Genomic DNA, 23,118 nt, shown 5'->3' on the forward strand with positions numbered 1-23,118 from the left:
GTGCTTGTTTAAGAGATACATTTTGTCAGACTTTTAATTTTGTATTTTATTTTCATTTTGTTTCTTCAGTGTCAGAAAATGATCAAAATATTTGACAGTCAACTATTAGTTTTAAATAAAAAGGCTTATTTAGACAGCATGAAAACTGACAATGGAAAACAATTGTTAAGGCAGGATTCAGTCAAAGGCAATCAGTTCATACTGTTTAAGGCACACAGGTGAGGACATTTAATATCAACATGATTATTTACAAACACAAAAATGATCAATAATGATAATCTCCATGTAAAACTTCATAGAATTACTGCAGGAAGGCTGATCAGAACACACTGATGGTTGTAAATGAATGGAGAAAGAGTTGAGAAGATAGAAGCCCAGATTTAAACGGCTCCCACGATGAAAGCTGTTTGTTGACATAAATCATAGTTGACATGTAGTAGTCAGATATACATACAGTAAATGATTCATATGTAGACCCAGTGATTCAGTGCTAACAGTCACAATTATTTGATAAACATATTTTATCTTTGAACAGCAGCACAGTGTTTTTGAATACACTGTAAAGCCTTGAAGTCTAACATAGATCTTTGCTACTCAGTGATACTGTGCTGACGTCACATGTATGCGATGTAGTTTTCAGGTATTAGGCCTGTTTTTCCGTTATATGTTGCCTGAAGCCAGCCTGGTTCAACAGAAGGGTGAACTGTAGAGACAAAGACAAACTTAACACATCAAGAATCTTCATAAAATAAAAAAGGTACATTTAACAAAATCGTTATCTTCTTAAAATGTGAAAATTAAAATTCCAAAATTGTATTTAGCTAAATGTTAACTGTACCCCCTAAAACAAAAAATGTCTTTATTCAACTCAAAGTTTCCTACAAGAACTTCATTGGAGGTCTTTTATTCTGTCTGAAAATGCCGCCTGTTAAAAGATACAGAATGTAAAACTGGGATATCAGCGTCATCTTAACAGTCAGATTCTTGACTTAAATGCTTACTTCTGGTGGTAACCATGGTAACATTTCTTTTGGCCCCTTCTGTGGTACAGTAGAACAGGCAAGATACAAAAATCCAAAATGGCAGTCTCTAGACATCCACCATATGTATGGATAAAAGTCTTTTTTTTAGTTAGTAAAAATAAAATACTTTAATCTATTCTGGGGATTTAACACTAACTTAGATAAGCCAACTTATAAATATCTTGTCTTATTTTAACCGTTATTTACGCTAAATGCTACTTGGCTAAATACACACACCATGTCTTTAAAATAAATGTTATCTCATATGTGTTAATCATGTTTGCACACTGACCCAAAAACTTTTTTTTTTTTTTTTCAGGCTAGATTTTCTGTGTTGTCTCACATCTTTCAGAGGTTTGTTTGACTATTCAGAGCAACTGCTGAAGGCCCCTTTATTTTTTACTTGAGCTGAAACTTCATGATAAAAAAATGTGCATATCCTGTGGATTTCAAGCATGCAACACAATAGATTAAGGACAATACTTATCTCACAACCACAGAGAACAAGAAAGACTGAACTAAAAGGATGAGCTCTCTCTTGGCAAAAATTAGTCAAAATGTTTAAATATATTAAATGAAAAACAAATTTTGCTATGGTTATTCAAAACATGGAGAAAAAAGTCAAGATTAGGCAAAGGATTTAGAGTTTTTTCTTACCGTTTGAGAACAGCGCCCCCTGTGGAAAACTGAGTTCATGGCTGTGTTCTGCCTCACAGGAATAAAGAGCTCTTGCGTCCCTGACAGAGGAAAACATTCAATATGAGAAATAAGTCACTTAGGATACAAGTGGAAGAGCCTTTACTTTAATATTGTATATATATATATTATTTGTTTTATGGCTTCAGTCAATACAAGGTGGAGACAAGTAATGACATCCAAACAAGCTGAGTTTAACTCACCGTCCTGGACAAATATCTAACGCTGAGGAGAAGACAGAGCTCTCACGTTGTGCTAGTCTGGCTGATAATCTGTGACACAAAACACTAAATTAGCTCTAAATCACATTTTAAAGGTCATTTTAGTTGATGCTCAGAGGAATTAATTTTGACATCAGTTTAAAAATATGTCTGTGTCTAAAACAAAGACACATGATCTAAGTCTATTGAACAATGTAGCTTTGTTCACAGCCAGTTTAAAACAAATTGAGTTAAAACTGAGCGGAAATGTTTGCTCTGATGTGTGCTCAGCTGGCAGTTTCGACAGAGATGAGTGATTTTCATGTTGATGGAAATTTATCTCATGTAAGCATAGTTAAGTATGAAGGGGAGTGATGAAAATGGGACAAAAAAGGACAAAATGAGCCAATGAGATAGTCATGGTCTAGGGGCTTATGTGTTTGGGTTGTCCACTCTACAGAGATCAATTTGGGCCTTTCTTTTGAAAGTGATAGCATATGAATGATCGGTGGGATTTTCTTCAAACATTGCACAAAGGTATGTGCTGACGTACTGAGGTTGTAGGTCAAAGGTCAAGGTGATTAGGCCTCATTTTTATCCCATGTCCTGAACAGGATATCCTAAGATTTTTTTTTTTCCAAACTTTGCACAAATGTCAAGTCTGCCTCAAGGATGAACTAAGTCAAGTGTCCTCACATCTTGTGCACACAGTAATTCAAGAATACATTTTGTAAAAAAGGTCAAAGGTCACTGGTATCTTACATGCTGTGAGGGTGCAGTGACCTTGTACCCCATTAAATCTTTTGAGCTGTACCTTCTTTATGCATGTGATTTGAATACAAGTATTTTTTGTGTGTTTCTCACTGTTCTAGACTGACACAAACATAATGTATGTCGTAAAGACATACAGCAGAACAACAATAATTGTCAGTGAGATTGCAGAGACTCTAACCACTCCCACTCACTCAGACACTCACACTGAAGCAGGCCTTTGGTATCCGTTGCTGGATGTGGCAGCTGCAGAAAGTTTCCCGGTCAAATCGGAGCCACAGCGGATGTGTGACGTTCTCCGTGGATGTGCTGCATCTTGTGGCTCCAGTGACATGAGACTCTGCACTGAACCATGACAGCTTTTATAATCTGTGACAGAACAAGAGGAATCAGAACCAAACATAAACATGGCAGTGTTTTTATTTTAGATTGACTCACAGAGAAATACACACCCTCAGAGATGTGTAGGGAGGTCAGAGAGGAAGATGTGGAGAGCCGGTAGGGGAATAATGAAGAGGAGGAGGAAGAGGAAGAGGACGGTGTCCTGTACGTTTTTCTATGCTGGCGTGAAGGAGAGGTAGAGTCTGTCACTTTGTTTTCTGTGAGTGTGGAGGAGGTGTTTCTTTGATCAACTGAATTTGTGCTCTTCAAAGAGGAGACAGACGACACCCTCTGCACAGGACGACTCTCCCTGAGAGAAGAGGCTCGCTCCACAGAGGAGTGCTGAACGGACAAGGAAGCTACAGAGGGAGTTCTTGATTCTTTTAAAGATGACAAGGAGGCGGTTGAGTTTCCTTTGACAGACAGAGTCCGGTCTTCAGAGAGTAAGGATGACAGGGAGGAGGACACAGAGGAAGTCTGCTGAGCAGGAGTGAGCTGAGAAGAGGTCCAGGAGGGAGGTGGTGTGAGGCGAGAGGGGCTGGCGCTGTCCGCTGGCTGCTTCTGATCCTTCCCGTTTGAAGAGACATTGACTGGAGAGCAGGAGGAAGCTGGAGGGGGAGACAGCTGTGCTGAGGAGGTCGAGTCGGGCTGAGCAGCAGGAGAGGAAGGAGGGGAGGTCTGGGACAGTCCGTTCTTTTCAGAGGAGTGTGAGGACAGAGACTCTTGGCTGCCCATCGGAGTCGTGCTGGGACTGCTGCTGAATGTGTCGCCTGAGGGGAGAAATGAAGAAAGGTCACAAAATACAGTAAAGACACCGAATGAACTAGAGAGAGATTTTTTTTTTCATTTTAGTGACCCCATTGGTATTATATGAGTAGTTGCAACACTTCTCTTTACTTTTTTACAAAATATGATGTTTATAACTACATGTTAATGCATTTGACATTTGTGTAGTTTTTGCAGGCTGGAATGTTTATGATGTGCATAAAGCTGCTTGATGTGAGCTTCACTTCTTCTATTAAAGTCCTTAAAATGATGAACAATTTATAATTAAGGTTTTTTGTACGACAGGCCACTGTGTTATGAGCCACCAGGGCTAATTTCAGTCATGAAAAACATCTTTAAGTTTATAAAATTAAGCTTGAAAATCATGAAAAATGAGGTGGTAAAATCTGCTCTAGGATGCTGTGGGTGTGTGGTTTGAACATGAAATCCCCCATAGTGCCTTGTGACAGCATGGGGCACTATTTGCCCTGCCCAGATTAAACCTAGCCATGAAAGAGGTGAAAAACCTTCAGACATCTAAATCTGAAATTCAGTCACAGATAGATTTTTAGTGTTTTCACATGTTTACAGCAACCTTATTCCAGTTTATCTAGCTTTTTTAGACAAAAATGTTGGATTTCTCCTTTTGAAAAGTACTAAAGTAGAAGCATTAAAAAAGAAGACTACAGGATTCAATAAGGAAACTCACTATCGTTGTCTGCCAGGCACAGAGTAGGAGGGTAGAGGCGGGCCTTCCTCTTCCCAGAAGACAGACAGATGGCTTTGTTCCTCCGAGGAGTCGACCGAGAAGATGGAGCCGGCGGTAATGGGACAGACATGTCTGGAGCCTCACCAAAGATCTGACAGAGACATATAAGCATACATGACAGTCAGATGTGTTTAGGGTTGGCTGTATGTATTCTATTTGTTTTTATTAGACTACCTTCTGGTGGTTTTCAATAATAATCTCCACGACAATGTTTTGAAACTTAATGTTCATCATGGCTGCCACCGTCTCTTCCTGTGACCTCATCAATGTGGGACCAAAGATCATCCCGAGGTTTGATACAGTCATCATGTTCTGGTCGCTGTGGGACGAAACCCTGCACATGCACACATGACACACAAACAATCATTAATAAACAGCACTATAGTTTTCATTATATTTTTCATGAACTGTGCTTATCTATTCAAATTTCCAAAAGCAAATAAACATCTCCAAACGGTATAACTTCAATTCTAGTCACAATTGAAATTTTATGATCGAGACAAAGGCTACGTTCACACTGCAGGCCTTCATGCTCAATTCTGATCTTTTCTCAGATCTGATATTTGAGTGTGGCTGTTCACACTGCAGTCAGATTCCAAAGGTTCAGATATGAATCTGATTCAGTACCACATATGAAAAATACCAGATTAAATGGCACTTGTGCTGTTTACACTGTCAGAAAAAAATTCCGATAAGGGTCACATATAAGCAAAAAAATATCATATTTGGGTCACTGTCAACTGCAGTGGGAAAGTAGCCAAATTATTCCTTCGCTACCTATTTAGATCATTGTTGAAACCTCTACTACTCATTATGTTTATGACTGGTAACTAAAGGTGTAGTAGCATCTACCATTAGGTATTAGTGCTGTGGGGGACTCACATAAACTTGATCATTCTGAGGCAATTTTGCCCTTTGGACAAACTCATTTGGTGACCATGCCTTAGGTAATAAAAAGGTCCAGAAATCTTGTCAGGAAATTATTTAGTCTTTGAAGCTAACATATTTGTGTTACATTCCTCAAGAAAATGATTAACATCAAGTTCTAAAATTGCCTCAGACTAAACAATTATTTGCATGCAAGTACAAACACACCTCTACAGCATTTTACAAAGCCCAGTGGTTCATATCTACTTACTTTAGAAGGTGATTTGTTAAAAGATCCAACATGGCTCTGTTTTTTTCTGGAAGTTTGTGCACAAGAGCATGAATTGCTCTCACCCTGTGCTTCTGGTCATCATACTCTATTAGAAAGCAAGGACAGAGTCCATGAGGTGAGAAATAATTCAATGGTAGAGGGTGACACAATGTGCTTCTGTTTGCATAATATACAATGTATGAAGTTTAAAAAGCACACCAATGTGTCTGCCATACTCTGTTTGTGTTCTTTGTTTTAAAAAAGAGAGGTGAGGGATCTTACTTGCTGCTTTGAGGAATTCTTTATGCAGTCTGTAGGTCAGTAGCGGCTCTGCTAAACACCTGTAGGCACATTCAAATCCATGACCTTACAATTCATTAAATGTAATTAGAAAGACTGATCTGTGCCGAAATCTACCTGAAATAATTCTTGAGGCCGCTGGTGATGGTCTTGGTGTCCCAGGCGTCTGCATCCAGCTGCATATCAGTGGGAGCCATGGATGCTGCAGGAGAATTGATTACAAATCTTTTACCTGCATTGATGATTTTTTTAAAAACATCTCCTGTTAGCTGTGCTCAAGTTTTTTTCCCCACAAAGAATAAAGGAAGAAGAGTGTCTACTTACAGAACACACTTGTCATCAGCCGCTGCACTTTGGAGTTGACTCCTCCAGTTCTGTACAGACCAAGGGTGGTAATGCCTAGACACATACATTGAAGTTCAGGATAAACATGCCTAAAATCATACCAATTAAGAGTTATTTTTCTCAAAGAACATTTTTATTAAGACAGTACCTCTTGCTTCAACCAGCTCTATGCACCTCTTCACAAAGGTGAGGCCTGCCTCGTTAAGAAAAGCTGTAAAACAGATGCAGTAAAGATATATTTTAGATATTAAAAGATGTTCAGAAACAGACTCATCAAAGCAAATCAACAGAAAAAAAGATACTTACTCTCCTCCTTTTTACTCAGCAAAGAAGGCAGAGTGTAAATCTGGAAGAATAAAGACAAAATTTTAAAGTGTTGGTCTGAAAATTATGACACTCCACACAGTGTATTGTAAAACTGTCAAATAGGTTTAACAGTATACAAAACTGCATTGCCTAGTACCCTATGTTGATGCAATTCTTGAAGGTAATAAAAAATAGTTATTGCTAATTCAATTCTATGTATTTTCATACCGGCTCTTTTCCATCCATTGCCTCCATCCACAGCCGCCTATTTGCCTCAGAGAGTGCTTGCAGAGTGATAACGCCATGTCTGCAGAGAAGGAGAGATTGTATTAACAAAGCACACAGCACAAGAGAAGACATATCCAAAAAGTCTACCCCACAGGTTATCAAATGTTATCAAAATACAGCCTCCTGGTAATCTACTCCTCCTACCTCTCCACCACCTCGATGTCGAAACAGAAGCGTTTGTCGATGGAGTCCGTCTTCCTTCTGACACACGAGCGCAGCCTGAACACCTCAGGTGTAACGTTAACCACACCATTCTGTTAATGAAGACATGTTTCTGCTCTCAGCACTCCAAATGTGTGAAGGTTTTTATGGATCTCTCCATCAAAGTCTGAGCTATAACTGTTCCATCCTACATTACCCAACTACACACAACCCTCATCTGCTTTAGCTGATATACACTGAGGATACACTGAGGATTTAAGAGCTGCGACAGAAACAAAACCTTAAAAAAATGGAGTCACAGCTCACCTGTCTGCTGGCTGGTCTTCCCTCTGTGTTGCTCATGCTGAACATCTTGGAGCTTTTCTCATAGGTGCAGTAGTATCTGGTCCACACGCTGCCCAGTGGACCTGCAATACACAAAACACATTTTGTCCTTGAATGTATTTAAACAGAGAAGAAAGTATTTCTAACATGTATTTTCTTTAGAACAGAGGGGAAGACAGAGCTTACGTTTCTCCTGGATGTACAGATATCCCTCCATTGTGAAACAGCTGGGGGCTTTGAAGTCTTCTTCTGCAGAGCGGATTCTCTTCATTAGCCTCTCAACCTCAGCACGAGTACTTTCAAAGTTATTGCGAGCCTTTTAAGATACACAGAGAAACTACAATTAAAGGAGGCATACATAATTATTTGAAAACTGCAATAACTATTTTAAAAGTTAGTCAGTGTTCTCTCAGTCCAATGTGACTCTTAGTGCAGGTAGTTATTTTTAAATGGCAAAATATACAACTGTACCATCAGTTAAAGGTTCTCTGTAGATGACGTCACACAGTAACATAGAACTCCCCTTGGGGGGCAAGTAATCATTTCTACATAGAGAAATGCGACCATAAATGCCATGTTTTGAGCTGCTTAAAATTATGCCAAGCATTCAAAGTGCAAAAATAAAAACAGTCTTTGTTCTTTAGCTAATTTTGTGTCCCAAAAGCAGTGAGATATGAGCGGATGTGAGGTGTCACACCCCGCTCGGGTACGGCAGTTCTTCATATGTTAAGGGGCACAACCAGCCTCTTAGCTCAGTACTAGACTCCCCAAGACTCTTGTCTCCCTTCAAAAATCTTGACAATGGTAGGAGTTTTGCAGGTTTGAGTAAATTGTGATTGATAGATTACCTCCACATCAGGTAAATCAGCTAAACTGTGGAAAAAATCCCTTATTGTAAAGTGTAGGGCTGATATTTCTGATGATAATTGCAGCGCATAGGTTTATTTAGAGCTTTACAGTTTTAACTTGCTTCTGTTCCCATTCATTCCTTATGGCTGTCCCCTACTGAATGAAGCATCAAATGATAAACAACTTCATGCCTGTCTACTTCCTTGCTCCTCTCTTATCTCTGCTTGCTTCAGCCTATCTTTGCACAGGGAACACTTGGTGCCTCCAATAAAAACAGGTGCATATTCATCGTTATCATTACTGCTTCAGCTAAAATATGTTTGGAAATATCGGCATATCAGCAAGAATCCAATATTGTGCATTCAAAATAACAATCCATACATTTCAAGATACCCATGTATGGCACAATATTAGATGAACAATACAATTTTCTCACTATCTTAAACAAATTTTTGATAAAGAAATGAGAGTACAGTCAATTTATGAATAAATATGATAGCTTGAATTTAATTTTCTATGATGATGCAAAATATGTCCCTTTTTAAAATATATATAAAAGTGAGATATAGTTTTTAATTGTAAGGTTTTGTAGGGTGTTCTGATATTTAACATGTGACGCCAAAGGCAGATAAATGATTAAAAACACAGAACTTGTTAAACACATTTTGAATATTTATTAAATACTGTAAATTCAAATTGTCCATGTTTGCATTGGATTTTAATTGAATTTCAAGGTATTCATTTCATCTTTAGTTTTATCCATAAAAGATAAGAGGACAGATTGTGAAGAACTTGCAGTGTCCGGTGATTATTTGCATAGACATTTCAAACCTAAATGTTAAGCTCCTGATAAGACTAACATGACCTTTTTCTTGGTAAATAAACTGTGGCTATAGAGGCAGTTCTAAATGTGTTTCTGATCAAAAGGCATTGTTATTTCTGTAGCTGAAATTGTGTGTTTTAACACATTTAAACTATCAGTGTGTGCCCTTCCAAAATGTGCCAGTGGCACTGATTTTCCAAAACTTTTCCTTTGTGTTTTTGAGTCAGGCAGAGCACAGACTTAAAACTACATTTTAGATATATATTTGGGATTTAAAAACACTCACATTCTGGAGGTTGAACTGAAGCTGCTGCTTGTAGGGATCAAACTCACTGGCCAGCTCGTAGCCTTCATGGTAGAATGTAAACAAACCCTGCAGGAAGGCCAGTAACTGAAGGGCAGAGGGAAAAATCAAGAGAAAAATGTTAGCTGGGAATGTGGAGTAAAGAAAGAGGTTTACAGAACAATGACTATCAGTCATCTGCTTAATCAATCAAAACGACTCTGAAGGAGAAAGACCCCAGAACTCTAACTGTTGTTTGGTGTGCTGCCTTTTGCTTACTTTACAACAAAGAGCTTCCCCTCTGTGTTTGCTAGCAGAGATGTCCGTACAGGAAGTGCTCCTACATCAACAGGAAGTGGGCTTTACTGATATCTATCGCTAAAACATTTTATCACTGGCCAAACAGAGTGTGTAATGTGTGTTGTTTAAACCCTGACCTCGGTGTCTTCACATGATCTGGTCTGTTTACACACACATGCTCATTATTGGCTTGGCTGCAGTTATGACTCAATGTTTACATCACTGTTTACAAAACTGACTGGTCCGGCACATTTTTTTGTGCTGGAACATTGTTTACTGTTGACAGCTTTTTTACCCTCAACTGCTGGAGCTGTGAACCTCTGAGACATCTGAAGGAATGACATGACAGCTCAACAAAGGAGGAAAGATATTGAAACTGAAAAAATCTCCTTTGAAAATTAAAAACAAAGAAGAAATTTTAAAATGTAGCTCCACAATGAGTCATGATGTTTTAGAATGGAAATTAATTCAAGCGTAGTGTATGTTTGCATGTGAACTCACCGGCTCCACAAACTCAAACTTTTTCCTCTCCTGAACTTCTTGGATCTTGAAGACATACTGCAGTGATGCATCATAAAAAACCTGCCTGTCTTTACTCATCTGTGAATCAGCCTGCAACACAGACAGACACTCAAGTAAAGAACTCGGTTTTATCTAGAAGATGTAGGAAGAGCTTGGTCTGCAATATTAGAGATAAAACAGTGAACCTCTAGCAGCTGTGTTTCCTTCTTCTTAGGCGACAGGCTGAGGTGTTTCTCCAGAACAGAGTAGTATCTTTCTGTCTCTTTGTCAAACTGTTTCTTTCCCTCCTGCACAAAAACAGAGATGTTAAGGAAAACAAAATAACACAGAAAATGTCACTGTTACAATACTTTAATATACCTCAGTCTCCCAAGTTTTGATTGAAATATTCATGAAAATGTACTTCCATTTAATTAACATGATATTCTTTTAGTTCACAAATCTCTAAAGAGCAGAGGTTTATGCTGTTATAGGAAAAAAAAGATGCCATGTAAGAACCTAAACTGGTCTGTTTGTCTTTTAACCAGCAACTAGTCATGTGTTTTTAAAAAAAAAATCAAGTTCAATGCAGTAACATGCTGTTTTACTTTACTAAAATTTAAATAGCAATGAGTCCTTGCCAGAGTAATGCAGCTAGTTCCCAGAGATTTATCTTAAACTTACATTCTGGATTTTAAAGTCTGACAACAGTTTGCCAAGGAGATTTTTTTCACTTATATATCTTGAATTGTGATTTAACATGATGTAAAACTATTGATTTATTGTGCAGCACTATTCCTGATGTAAATCCTCAGGCCCTTCTGTTGACTTTGCACTTGATTGCCTGGGTTCTCTTGGGTTCTCCACCTTCCTTCCAGAGCCCAAAGACATGCAGATTAGACTGACTGGTGGCTCTAAACTGTTCACAGGAGTGAGTGTTAGCATGCCTGGTTGTTTGTTTCTATACAGTTTGTCAGCCCTGTGATCAACTAGCGACCAGTCCAGGTGGGATTGGCCCCGTTTCCGTGTTTCTCACTGGCATCTGGCATGTCAGGTTAGCAGGGTATATGCAGGAATCTTGAAGTTAATTTTAATACCTTTTTAAGACTTTTTCAAGACCTTCTCAATATTTTTTAATACCTCACCTCCACTTCAAGCTGTAACCATTTACATCAGTGATATTTTTAACTTAACAGTTTTAGTTTGTGATAAAGACTATAGACCACTATGATGCAACAAAATTCAAAGAGGCTGGGATAGTAAATCTTTGTGCTTCTGAATTTCCACCCGCCCGCCTGCACACTCTGGTGCTCTCAGAGACAATTTACAAACGCACCCACAACAGCCTAGTTTTTTATGTACCTGTTCATCTTTGTTTTTAATAAAAATGAATAAATTCACACACTTTTACGATGTTTTTGGGACTCAAACTCTTGGACAGCTAATTCAGAAAAAATACTTTCAAAATTGAAGACTTTATAAAGTCGTGATAAGACTTTTTAATAATTTTTAAGGGTCTTAATTTTCCCAAAATTAATTTATCACCTTTTAATACTTTTCAAGACCCTGCAGATACCCTGGTTAGGGTTTTTTTTCTATTCAATTATCAATTTTTAATTTTTTTCATCTGTTTTTTTACTTGTCCTCAGTAATTCTAAAGTAATTATTAATATGATTAGGGCTATCAAATGATGAACATTTTTAATCACAATTTATCTCAGAATTTCTGTAGTTAAATGCAACTGATTGCATCCTTGATCCTTTTTGCATTTGAAAATGTTTTTGTTTCATTTTGGATTTCTCTACTGCCTTAAACTAAGGGTTGTTGACTTCTCGTTTGGATAGAGACCTTTTTTGTAGGTAGAATAAGGATTAGGTCATGAATTTATGCACAGAAAAATGACCTTTTTATGAATTTAAAGGGAAATAAGGGAACATTAGACATGTAAATGGTTGATAAAAGAAGGCTGTAGATGACTTTTGACTTGTCCACTAAGCTGTCTTTGAGTTTTTTTTAAGTGAAATGAGACATTAAGGAGCAGTGGTGTGATTATTTTATATCACTGTGGCTGCAGGAAGACACTGCCGTGGCTTGATCAGTGTGCTGAACAAGACAATAAAGCATTTGTTCAATAGGACTAGAAAAAAATTAATGCACTAATTACTGACCTTAATTAATTGCTATTATTGTGATTCATCTTGCCATGCCTTAAAATAAAGTAAAAATTTTACCAAGTTTATTCCACCAAATGCTACCATACTCTACACACTGTACCTTTACAGCTTCAGCTTAAAATTGACATTTTACAATTCAAGGGGTTTAACTAAATCACAAGAGGGAACTACAAACTAATACTGTATTTTCTGTAGGCCAAATAGCCAATGTTGGATTACCTTATTTAGCTGGCAGCTACAGGGGTCAATCATATTCCAGTGGTGGTTGTTATCATGTCTTTTTAGGTACCAAAAACAGCTAAAAACCCCAAAGATTTCACTTGATATCTCATACCAGTGTTCCACATTTGTACTAAAAAATGTATTGAGATGTGACTCTTAGTGCAACCCCCCCCCAAAGAAAAGATCTGACTCAGTACAGAGCAACCATTAATAATCTAGATGAAGAGTAACTCCCAAAATATTTAGGACAACAGATATTTTCCACAACAGCTGCAGCTCTAAACCCTCCAAATAAAGCCTCTCTCTTCTTGTTTAACACCATCATCCTGAGGATGTCCAGCTCACACACTCCTGCCACATTCTGCAGGCTGACATGAGAGCGTTGATTTCACTTTCAGGGTTATTCATAGCTTTGACCAGTTCTGGTTTTTTTTTTTTTTTTTTTTTTTTTTTTTTTTTTTACCTTGCGTTTTGTAAGAGGCTGCTATCTCTGCTGCTTTTTTAGTCAGTGAGAGTAGAAGGGAAAAATGAGATAAATTGAATTATAAGACTGGAGACAGCTGCTGAAACCAGACACTAGACTCATTTGTGTTTACACTGCCTCACTGAGTTCAGCTATCTCTCAGTGTGTGACGTGCTCCCTGTCTTCCCTCTCAGCCTTCATTCCCATGACCCTGTTACTGACACTGGACTGTGATCCATCGTTTATCTGACCAAATTGAATTCTCTGACCGCTCACTAAGAGACCAACTGAGACCAGACCAGAGGAGGAAGATCTGTTTGATCACCACCCACAGAGTTACATCACTAATTTTCACTGAGTATTTAATGAACTGAATTTCACTTATTGGCCCAGCAGAGCCTATCTGAAGTTAAAACACAAATTAAATGGTTCTGTAACTTTGTGTGAATTATCTATTGTGAGATACCTTTACAGCTCCAATCTGCTCCTTTCGAAACCTCTCGAGCGGTGAGATCAACACGTCATCAGCATTCTGGATCTGAGACAGGAACAGAAAACACGAAGTGTTACAACAGAAAACAAAAAAGCGGCACCAGCAGCACAGCCAGTTTTTCATGAGGGCTGCAGTGATGAATTCACTTGACTAGAAATACATTTTTTGAGTTTTATCCCTGGAGCAACCTCTCTTCTATATTTTCCTATTTTCTAAAAGATACATAGCTCTAAAGGACTCTGATCTATGAATACTTTTCTTTTGTGCTGAGGGGGAAAACATATCACTAACCCCAATGCTGATGAGCTGCTGTGTGCTGTTCTGTTCTACAAATAAACTTAAAAATCAAATCTTAAGTTTTATATTTTACCCTACTGAAGCACAGGGTTGAGTAGGACTGCTCTGTGGCTGCAGGTCATTCAGTGGGACAAGCTGTGGGATCCAAAATTATAATGTGTACTTCTGTAGACAACACTTCATTACACATAAGTTTAACATTAAATGAACCTTAACAAAACAGTGTCATGTTGTTTCAGGGGTCATTGATACTATGTTAACTTTGAATTATTATATCTATAGCAAATGTAATGTGACACTATTGCTTATCAGGGAATTCAACCAAGTAGCAAAAAATGTCTGTTTTGTTCTTTGTCGTCTCAAAGTAATAATTCAATGTAGGATGGTACAGCTGGTTAGAATCAACATTGGAGTTTAAAATCTCCACCTTTGAAGCACTACAGCCTGAGGGAAAGGATTCCTCTCCCCCATTTGGATGCTCCACTCCCTACTATGATGCAATTATATATATTCGAGAATACATGTTAACATTAGGTAAATATTGAAGACATGGTCCAAGTCAGTCCAGAAACTAAAATCTTTCTGTGCATAATTTAAAATACTCAAAACAAAAGCATCAATATGGCATTCATTTAACTATTTTATAAGGCTAAAGGTTCAGAGATGTTGATCTGTGCCGTGCCTTAAAAAAACATCCTAAATTTATCTTCAGGAAAAAACTATAGGCCCAACAGGAAAGGACTTGCACACAGAGACCAAAAAGTACATATATGAGTCTTGTTAGAGGGAGTAGACTACTGTAAATTTAGGGGGACTCAACACAAGCCTCATTTTACTCTGAAGAAAGTCAAAGATGGACTGAAATGCATGCAACTATTACTTTTGTAAGTTAACCCCACAATGTTTTAATAACAGTAACAAACAAGACTCATATCTGTAACTTTTTGTTCTCTGAGTGTGAGTCCTTTCCTTCTGCACTTTTAGGAAATCTGAGGTTAAAATCTTCCTGATTTAGCTCTTATCTTGAATTCAGTTTGACTGAAAACCTTTTTAATAGAATAGAACAGAGGTGTCTTAGCATGTAATACAACTTGACTGGCATACTGATCAGCCCAACATTATTATTTAGCCAGCAAGTGCCTGTAACAAGACGTATATGTTTTGGCATACTTGTTCCCTCTACATACACTGTTGTAAAAAACTTTTTTTCATTAGACTTCATCTTTAAATGACAGATTTGATGATATGACAGTCCAGCAAGTTCAGAAGTCAACACGGTGACTTTTCTCCGCTTAAATTAGTATCAGTATTGGTCCCAAAAATCTTACATCAGTAACACTGTGCTGGTATATAAACGTCAGTGAAAGGGGACAGACTTCAAACTTAAAGCTGATCTGAGAAATCAATAACTCACTTCATGTATTGTACCTAGCATTTTTAACTTCTTGCTCATATGTAAAATAATCTCAAGCTTAAATGTCTGAGATAACCGTCCAAATGTCAAACAATGATGAGAACACCCAGTGCAAAGCACAGGTACTGTTAGTGAACTGCTGAGCCTTTTATAGAGGTGATTTATTGCTGTCAGCCAAGTCAAACAAAACGTAAGTTACAGTCGCATTAATGGCTCTTCGGGCCAATAATAAGGTGTAGCATCCAACATTAAGCTAGATTTTAATGGCAATCACTAGTGTGCTAATGAAAGCCGGGCACATTTTAGTTTCTACCATAGCTCAAAAGTAGTTTAAACAGCATTTCTCTCAGTATGACACTGTTCCTGAGTGGTGAAGTTGGCAGGGGTACCAGATTTATTTTAGGTTATATGAATATTGAAGTTGTGTGTGTTGATTGGGCTTTTCCCCTTCAATTCTCTAATCAACACACCCACATACATATGCACCTCTCCTCTCTTAACACTCTCAGCCCTTTTTTTGTATGTCAGCTCTTTTGACAATATTCATGAGCGTGCTTTTCATAAAGATGCTTAAATAATGTTACGGTTTAAAATGTTTCTAACACTGGTTTAAATCTGTCTAGACTTCAATGTATGACCACCTGACCCACACACCTACTGACTGATGCGTCCACTGACAGTCTTGTTGCAAATAAAGTTAAAGTAATGTTAGCTTAAAAAGGACAATGTTATCGGCAGACATCAATTTCTCTGTCAACATTTACATCTAATATTTTGGCTGTGAATATCAGCATATATTGACAGTAAATTTTGGCCATATATACAACAAATCAGTGGAGATTCAGGCTGGACCAACAAACCTACATCAGTTGAGGTCATTTTCTTTATACATTCTCATTCTTTAAACTTTAAAGTGTGTTATAAGGACTAAAGCTTGTCTTTCCTTATTGTTTCTACATAAGGAAAAAAACCTTGAAAGTATTGGGAAAAAATCTACAAGAATGCAGTGGCACTGTGAAATTACCTTAAAATGTTGATGCTTATCTGGGGGGAAAGATAGTATTTTTTGGTTGCGCCAGCTGCTAATAAGACTTACAGTTTTACCTTATCAAACCCACACATTTTCCCAGAAAACATTCCAATCAAAACAATAAAGGTAGGACTGCGGTTATATTTGTGCAGCTGATGGAGCAGGATGTATGAGAAACTTGTTGATCTTGAGTCAAGTCATGAAAAAACAAAGTCACAGACCAGTTATCAGAACTCTGGTGTTTATATTAGGCCCCAGACCTCTTTAGTCAGGAGTCCATATATTGCACAAGTCTGTCACGTCTTGCTTTATTCTGTCTGGTTAATTTAAGCATCTGACTCTGAATAACTTCCCAGCCCTGGCTGCATCATGACCTGACTTTCATTTCACTTCAATTTAGTTCCACTTGAGAACCCAGGGAAAGGTCAGCTTTCTTTAGACACCCGTCTTTCTGATATATTCCAACATCCAGAGTGAAACTGAACACTGAGGAGCATTGTCAAATTGCTATAATGGCCCTTTCTTTCAGGTTGAACAGGTAGGGATTTCCTGTTTGCTGACGTTGCTTTTTAACTCAAATAACTGTATTAGAACAGATTTAGCAGCAGTGCAGTGGAAAAGTGTTCAATTATAATACACACATACAGAAAGAGAAAGAAAGAGAAACACACACATAGGACCCATTTATGGACTTTCCCAGGCAGTCAGCGCTCTGCTCACAGCCTCACAGGGGAATTGGCAGAATAGGTTCCACATGGTTCCTCTGTAACCAGACCATGCACACAGCCACAAAGACATACACACAGCTATGCATTAGGTAGCACACTATACACATACAGTTTCAAATGCACAGAGGTATGCCTTTGCACACACTATGCCAGACTCCAGTCACTCCCACACAAAGGCCTCTGGTTGATGGAGGGTCTGAAGTCAAAGACATTTCTTTTCTAATCGTCATGGAGCCCTGACTGGCGCTGGTACAAGTTTTCGCAAGAAAAGCGTGAATCAGGCTCGTGGGAAAACCAGATTTAGACAAGAGAACTTGAGGAAGTGGGGTGTATTTAGTGTGGATGCTGACAAAAGGCTCCAAGTTTCAAACAGAAATCCTGGAGCCATAAACAAAGTTGACAACAAAATGCAACACACGGCTGTTAGCACAAATGGAACAACTGGTTCAGACTTGGTTTAGAAGGGACTAATGGCTAAATGTTTTCAATTTCATTATCCATTACGAAGATTTTTTGTGGACAAAAATACCTTTATAGGGTCATAAATCTCATGAGGCAATCATAAGGGCAATGCTTTAAGTGCTACACATACTAAAAACAGCACAGCCTCAACTTTACTTAAAAAGGCCCCTTTTCAGGGTCATAACAACAAGTCCAATTTCAGACTTTCTGTATTTGGATTTAAATGTACAGCATGAAGACCTACAGTCTTCTATTACTACTGAGGACTGGGAAAAGGCATTTCTCCTTTTATATTCATGCAGATACAGAAGGAAAATAAAGAATTAACACAAATCTTGACATTTGAATCTCTTTAAATTGATTTTCCCCACTGTTCTCTCTTTTCATCATCTCTCTCTCTCTTTTTTGTCTCTCTCAAACAAACATAAAAGTTTCTTTTCTTACCAGTCGTTTTCTCTCCTCCTCCATGGTGCTCAACAGCTGGGAGAACTCCTTCAATGACTGGGCTGAAAGAGAAAATAAACACCTTAGATGTGAAAAGACTGATTATATATCAATTCCTGGTGTGCTTGATCCTACGAGAGGGACGCATTCATCTCACCTATACTAATCTCATCATCAGTCTCAGCATCTCCGATACATTCAAACTGGAACTCCTGCAGAGACTGGGAGAACCGCTGAACAGCAAGAGAAAGACCTGAGAAAACAGAGTTTCATTCATTCATTAAGCAAGCATGCATTCACAAGTTTTACTTTTTAATGCGCTTTTCTCGATCATTATCAGCCTTAAACATGGAAAAATGGTGTGCAACGTTTTATCCATTTTGAGGCCCAAGGCAAAGAGCAATGTGAAGCCTTTCTTTACTTTGCTTAAAACAATCTCAGCCTTTCTTTTCAACAGTGTTACTTTAATCAACCAAAACTATGACTAAAATGTTAGTTGACAATAAACAAAACACAACTTATCTGCAGCTCTTCTGCCTTTGAGCTATAGAAAGCAGGGATACCAGGTTTCTGCAGGGTGTATAGAATACACGAGTATAATTTGGCACCAGGCTCAGGAAAAAAGAATAAATGTTTTGACAAAAGGTTTCGACTAAAATGTAAGAATATTCACTGGTATTTGTTTGATCACAGTATTATTTGAGGGGTCCCTGGTATTAGCCATTACTCAGATCAGGGAGGAGAAAATGGTACAGGGACGTCGTAACAGTTCCAAAATTAACACAATTTTCCAAAGAGTGCTCTTGGTATAACTGCTCCAACTCAATGCAACACTCTCCACTGCAGGCAACAAGCCTTACGTAATTATTCCCTTTTGTAATAAACTATTTATATATTTTCCTATGAGACTCCAGCTTTTCATCTGCTGAGAGGTCACAGGGTGTCAAGAGTCTGATGTATAAAACTGGCACAGCCTGCAACCACCTCCACTCGCCAGCCTCAGTCTGAGAAAACAGTGTTTATGTGTCCAAACAAAAGTCTAATAGCAGACTTTAATACCACCTTTCATTCTCTAAGGTGCAAGAACACTTGGCATCACAACACTGCATTCTCTTACTTAACACACCCAAAAGGCATGCCAGCTGCTGGAAGGCAATACTTCAACCACACCACTGTACTATAAAGTCATAATAAAGGCATTACATGTCCTTTAATGGTAGTTTTTACTGCGATATACCTGGTTATAAGTGTGGTCAGGTTCAAAGAATGTAGACAAAGACAGTGAAACAATAGCAAGAAACTTAAACTGGATGGTATTTACATTATCATTAAGGCCCAAGATGAGGGCAAAACAGAAAACTTAAAGCATACTTGACTTCAAGACAACAAAAACAGACCAGTAATGCTCCCTGATGCTAGACAGGATAACATTAAAAAGCAGGATTAGTCTTTAGTAGTCAACTACTGAGAAAAAACACCAACATTTTTAAAATTTAAAAAACTGTTGAGGATTTCTTTTAAGAGGAAATTGTATTCCTCTGCTTAGCTTCCTAAATATAAATAGTTTAAAGTTTGTACATTCAATTATTTCCACTGCAACTTGAGTCTCCACATTTGTAAGGTGTGGCTAAATCAAGAAGCTATCTTGGTCTATCTGATCAACTTTTTCCAAGAATTGCTGTTGTTTTGCAGATCAAAAATCAGTAAAATCAAAGAAACAAAGAAAAAAATCTATTAAACTTGAATGATGAAACCTTCAATAGTGCGTTTATGTGATCACTATTTCAAACCAATCATCTGTGTTACTAATATAACATATTTTGTATTTATAGTCTAAATATATCAAAATATCTAGGCCATTACATCTAAATGTTGATATGGTGTAGCCACTAATGTTAATAAATGTTAGCATGACAAAGGAACATTATTTTAACACTTCAATATCATATCTTACTCTCATGTCAGAGGTGCCAGTGTGCAGTGGTCATCATGTTGTTTCACCACATGTGGTCAGTGTTAGGAGGTAAGGATTAGACCAACATAGTAATCATGGTGTGTGTGTGTGTGTGTGTGTGTTTGTGTGTGTGCATGGAAGGCAGCGGCAGCTTTCACTCCAGTGACCTCAACCTGGGGGTGAGCCAAAGAAACCACAAAGTGTAGGTGATTCAGATGAAACCTGAGGTCATCAAAAGAAATTCCAAGGAGGGAGCAGCTGCTCTGAAAGAGCCTTAGTCAGCTGATAGAATACAAATATGACCCATCAGCTACCAAACTGTGCAGCAGTTAAGTACAGACCATAAATATACACTTGTAGTGTGTGTATTTTATTATAGAATCAATGAAAATCACATGGTTTTAGTCTGTTTCTTTCATATTAAGGTACCAACTGCACTTCCCCTGTAACTGTAACCAATTTATGAGACATTTCAAGTTGAAGAGAACATGAATTTCAGCATAGTGTCTCTTTAATGGTCTCTAAAATACTGGGAACCTTCATTTTATTTAGCTTAAGTTTTTGTCACTGTGACATTTTCATCAGTCTATCTAAAAACAACAACAATTGTATCACCCTGATTTGTATGTTTAAAGACGCTTTAATTCAAACAGGATCTTGATTAATTCTTTCAGAAAATTCAACATGCAGTACAGAACAAGACTGAAATCAAAAGTGTCTTAAACTATGTTTGGACCCTCCTCCATATTCAGTATCAGGTACTAAAGTAGCAACTATTCAAGGTCTTCAACATGCAACTTGACACATTCATTCAGCATCATTAATGAACAAATGATCAATATAATGACTTACCATTGACAGGTATCTAAAATTACTAATCCATTCACCCATTAGTTTAATAAAGGTCAAAATCTGAAAATCCACACTGTTATGATCCTTGAAAAAAATGAGCTGTTTCAAGGAGTTATAAATAATGTTCTATTCCAGGCCAAACCAATTTTCATATTCTTTTGGGACCCTTGGTCCCTGTTTAGGCTCCACTGGTATTTAATCCAGCTTTGTTCACTGCACAGGTATGGTAGCCCCAAAGGTCAACAGCAGAAATATTTCACAAAATGCAAAAATATACCACAAAAAAAGTCACAAAATAAAAAAAAAAAGATAATTTAATTATGAAAACATTTGACATTACACAAAACATCTCACAAAATGCAAAAAGGGGGTTTGAAACAGAAACTTTCCGTAAAACATTTCATGAACCACAAAAAAGGTAAAGGTAAAAACATTTAGTGAAACATAAAATAATAAAAGCAAAACACATTTATATAAATGCAATATTATTCCTTTAAAAAAAGTAACTGAATGCAACATTTTGTGAAATATAAACATGGTAAAATGCAAATCAAAAACCACAATGTTTTGTTGTTTCATGAAATGTGACATATATCAGTTGATAGTTTTGTTCAATTTAACATTTGTGAGTAAATCTTACATATTTATATTCTAAGTGTGTTTTTGTGTGTTTTTTTTAAATTCACTAACACAGGTTTGCAGCTACCCTTCAGGGCCTCCGTAGCTATTTAGTTACAACACAGACAAATCATTATAGTAGTATTTCTAATGAAATGTAACACTTTGATTTTCTAAAAGCATCCCACTTCTGTTCATTGAATGTATTTACATTACACCTGATCAGATCACAGTTCACAAAGATGAATGTCTTAATAATAGATACTGATGGCCAAAAATAGAGACAATCAGTCTCTTCATAACTAATTCCTGGGCTTAGTAACTGTATCTCCCTGTTGCAAAGGCACGTATGCTATTAAGCCGGACAAAGACAGTCAAGTCTAACCCATGGTACCTTGAGTAATATATGTAATCTTATTGTTACCCTACGGTGTTGCTCAAAATACCTGAACCTTATTCGATGTTACAAGCTAGCAACTAATAGAGATGTAAACCAAACTCTGGCTCTGTTTGAATTAATGGCCTTGGTTCTCCTGTTATCAAGAAACGAACTGTGCAGTTGGTTGAGCAACTTGCTGTAACACGCACTTTTACCCCGAAAACAAGTATTTAATCATGTTGTACTCACTTCTGAGGGCAGATACGAGCATGTTTCCATCTTTGATAAGGTCTTTAATAAACCTGTTGGTTCTCTCCAGCTCAATTTCATGGCAGTGAAGTCTCTCTCTGAACTCCGGACTGTCCAGGAAAGAATCACTGAACTCCAGCGTCGGCAGACCCATCGATAAATTAATGCAAACAGCGGATTAAAAGATAACCAACGAAAAAAACACGATATCTGTTATATCAGAGAGGGAGTAAATAGTTTTTCAATGTCCTCGGAGAAAGTTGGACAAATGTTTGTTCCAGCTCCTTTTTTTCATGCCTTTCTTACTTTTTTCCCTCAGAACTTCCGGACACTGGAACAACGCACAAAGTTTGGCTAGGCTACACGACGGTCTCTACGCTGCTACTCTCAACTTTTTAATAAATACAGTCAAGTGTAAAGTCCCTCCGACTCATTAGTGACTGTCTCACTTGTTAAAGCACAAAGAGTCGCCGGGGTAAAAAAACAACAAAACGCCGTTTTGGATGTACCAAAGCTAAAAGAAAAGACTGTTGCTAACTCCGTCTGCACAGGGCTCTGAATGAAGGCTTGTTACTATGGGAACGGGAGACTCCTGCTGGCGCGTGCTGAAATCAGTGGCCAAAGTCCTCATAATAACAACGAGATAAAGACAGCATCAGTACAATAATAATAATAATAATAATAACACATTATTGTTATTGTTGTTTCTTCTGTTGTTAAGTCAAGCTTCCATCAGCTTGGACTATGTCCCAAAGTCTGTTTCCTTCTTAATGATTTAGAGAGGATGATTCAGCATTTAGTTCTTACAATGTTGATTAATAGGCCTGTATAACTAACCCCTACTAGGTGTAAAGTCCTCCGTAAAATATGGCTTTCATAGTGTTAGCTCTGCGGGATAACCCAGAGAGTAACGAGGAGTGGAAGATTTTACGGCAATTTGGTGTCAGCACTGCGTTCTCCATGATCAATAACAAGGTTGTTTTCCATGAGATAATTTCTACCATCCACTATAAATTATCTCGAGTTATTAACATTTCACTAGTCAGTGTTGTTATTTTATACTGGCTCTACGTTTAGGTTTTAGACTTTAATACTTAGGTATGCAAATGCCTGGT

The 23,118-nt window shown here is 37.7% G+C and overlaps 1 protein-coding gene across 1 annotated transcript; it reads right to left on the reverse strand.

Moving 5' to 3' along the window:
* Positions 1–146: 146 nt before the first annotated feature.
* Positions 147–22,555, reverse strand: arhgap42a (Rho GTPase activating protein 42a). The gene is made up of 24 exons (XM_041802022.1): positions 22,004–22,555; positions 18,109–18,204; positions 17,952–18,013; positions 13,550–13,621; positions 10,430–10,531; positions 10,224–10,334; positions 9,426–9,530; positions 7,654–7,783; positions 7,450–7,550; positions 7,126–7,235; positions 6,922–7,000; positions 6,694–6,733; positions 6,536–6,598; positions 6,367–6,441; positions 6,160–6,244; positions 6,025–6,083; positions 5,743–5,848; positions 4,779–4,938; positions 4,545–4,695; positions 3,142–3,840; positions 2,896–3,058; positions 1,922–1,990; positions 1,680–1,759; positions 147–703 (listed from the first exon to the last, which is right to left on the reverse strand). The coding sequence occupies exons 1-24, from the start codon at positions 22,155–22,157 to the stop codon at positions 615–617; spliced, it is 2,961 nt and encodes a 986-aa protein (XP_041657956.1). The 5' UTR covers positions 22,158–22,555; the 3' UTR covers positions 147–614.
* Positions 22,556–23,118: the final 563 nt, after the last annotated feature.

Source organism: Cheilinus undulatus, linkage group 12 (assembly GCF_018320785.1).
Source record: "Cheilinus undulatus linkage group 12, ASM1832078v1, whole genome shotgun sequence".
Taxonomy (NCBI): domain Eukaryota; kingdom Metazoa; phylum Chordata; class Actinopteri; order Labriformes; family Labridae; genus Cheilinus; species Cheilinus undulatus.